Source organism: Aphanomyces invadans (assembly GCF_000520115.1).
Source record: "Aphanomyces invadans strain NJM9701 unplaced genomic scaffold supercont1.468, whole genome shotgun sequence".
NCBI classification, from domain to species: Eukaryota; Oomycota; class Saprolegniomycetes; order Saprolegniales; family Verrucalvaceae; genus Aphanomyces; species Aphanomyces invadans.
The window spans coordinates 1-1,117 of record NW_008580613.1 but is presented as its reverse complement, the minus strand read 5'-3'; the positions used below and the strand labels follow the sequence as shown (position 1 = coordinate 1,117).

Genomic DNA, 1,117 nt, shown 5'->3' with positions numbered 1-1,117 from the left:
ACTCGGCCGGCGCGTTCGTGAACGGGTCGTGGCGCTTGGCCGCCAAGACGCAAGCCTCCTCGCCAAACGTGGCGCGGCGTGTGGAGTCTCTGACGATTGGGTTCCAGACCGGAAGGTCGTATGTGGGGACGCTGCCGTATGCACTTCGGGTGACGGTGATCAAGGCGAGCCGGCAGGTGTCCGAGTGGGTGTATCGAGGCAACATGACGTGGCAAGCCGCCCCGTCGGCATGGCCGACTTCCGCCGACACAGCCGCCGCTCCGGCGCTGGCGGGAGGCCAGACCGCGTACAACAAGTCGGTGCCGTTTGGAGCGACCAACACGATCCACATGTCCGACATTACGTTCGGGGTGCAGGACGAGGTCGTGTTGGACTTTTCCGTCTACAGCAATGTTGTCCCGCTCCAAGTGACTGCGTTCGCCAGTCAGCGCGTGGCAACGTACCCGACCATGTACCACACGGCGGTGCTGTCGTCGGCCGCGTGGCGACTGCCGTCGTACTTGCTGCCGGTCAACGCGAGTCGCAAGGTGGCGAACTTGACGCTGGTGATCCGCATGCCGGACGGGTTCTCGGGAGCGGCGCAGTTCGGGGTGCGGTTCACGGCGTTGTCTGCCAACCAAGTGCAGACGTCGTGGGTGACGCGAGCCAAGATGACATGGCAGAGCGGCACGGCGGCGGCACTGCCGGTGCTGCGCCCAGCCACGTCGTCGAGTCAGTTGTCCGTCGGCGCCGTCCAACCGACACCGCTTGTGCCATTCAACACGACCGGCACGATCGAGCTCTCCAACGTGGTGCTCGGGGTGTCGGACACGCTGACGCTGGACGTGGCCGTCCACAGCCCGGCTGTGGCCAAGACCGTGTCCGTGTACATTGTGCAATCCGTGACAAACTACCCCGTGACGTACTTCGCCAGCGCTGCGCTGACGAACGGACCGTACGTTGTGCCTGCCTTCGCGCTGCCAGGGTTCCAGAACGCTTCGCGCCGTCTGAGCACGGTGCTGATTTCGGTGGCGATGACCCACTCGTTCGAGGGGACAGTGTCGTACGGCATTCGGATGACCGCGGCACGGGGCACGTCGACGTCCAGGTGGGACTACCGCGGCAACTTGACGTGGCA

General features: G+C 65.0%; 1 protein-coding gene across 1 annotated transcript; it reads left to right on the top strand.

The window, feature by feature from the left end:
* Window positions 1-203: 203 nt before the first annotated feature.
* H310_15409 (hypothetical protein) lies at window positions 204-1,007 on the top strand (the record flags this gene model as incomplete). The annotated part of the gene is made up of 1 exon (XM_008883384.1): window positions 204-1,007. A coding segment is annotated over one exon (804 nt), but the record flags the coding sequence as incomplete, so codon positions are not given.
* Between the last annotated feature and the right edge of the window lie 110 nt (window positions 1,008-1,117).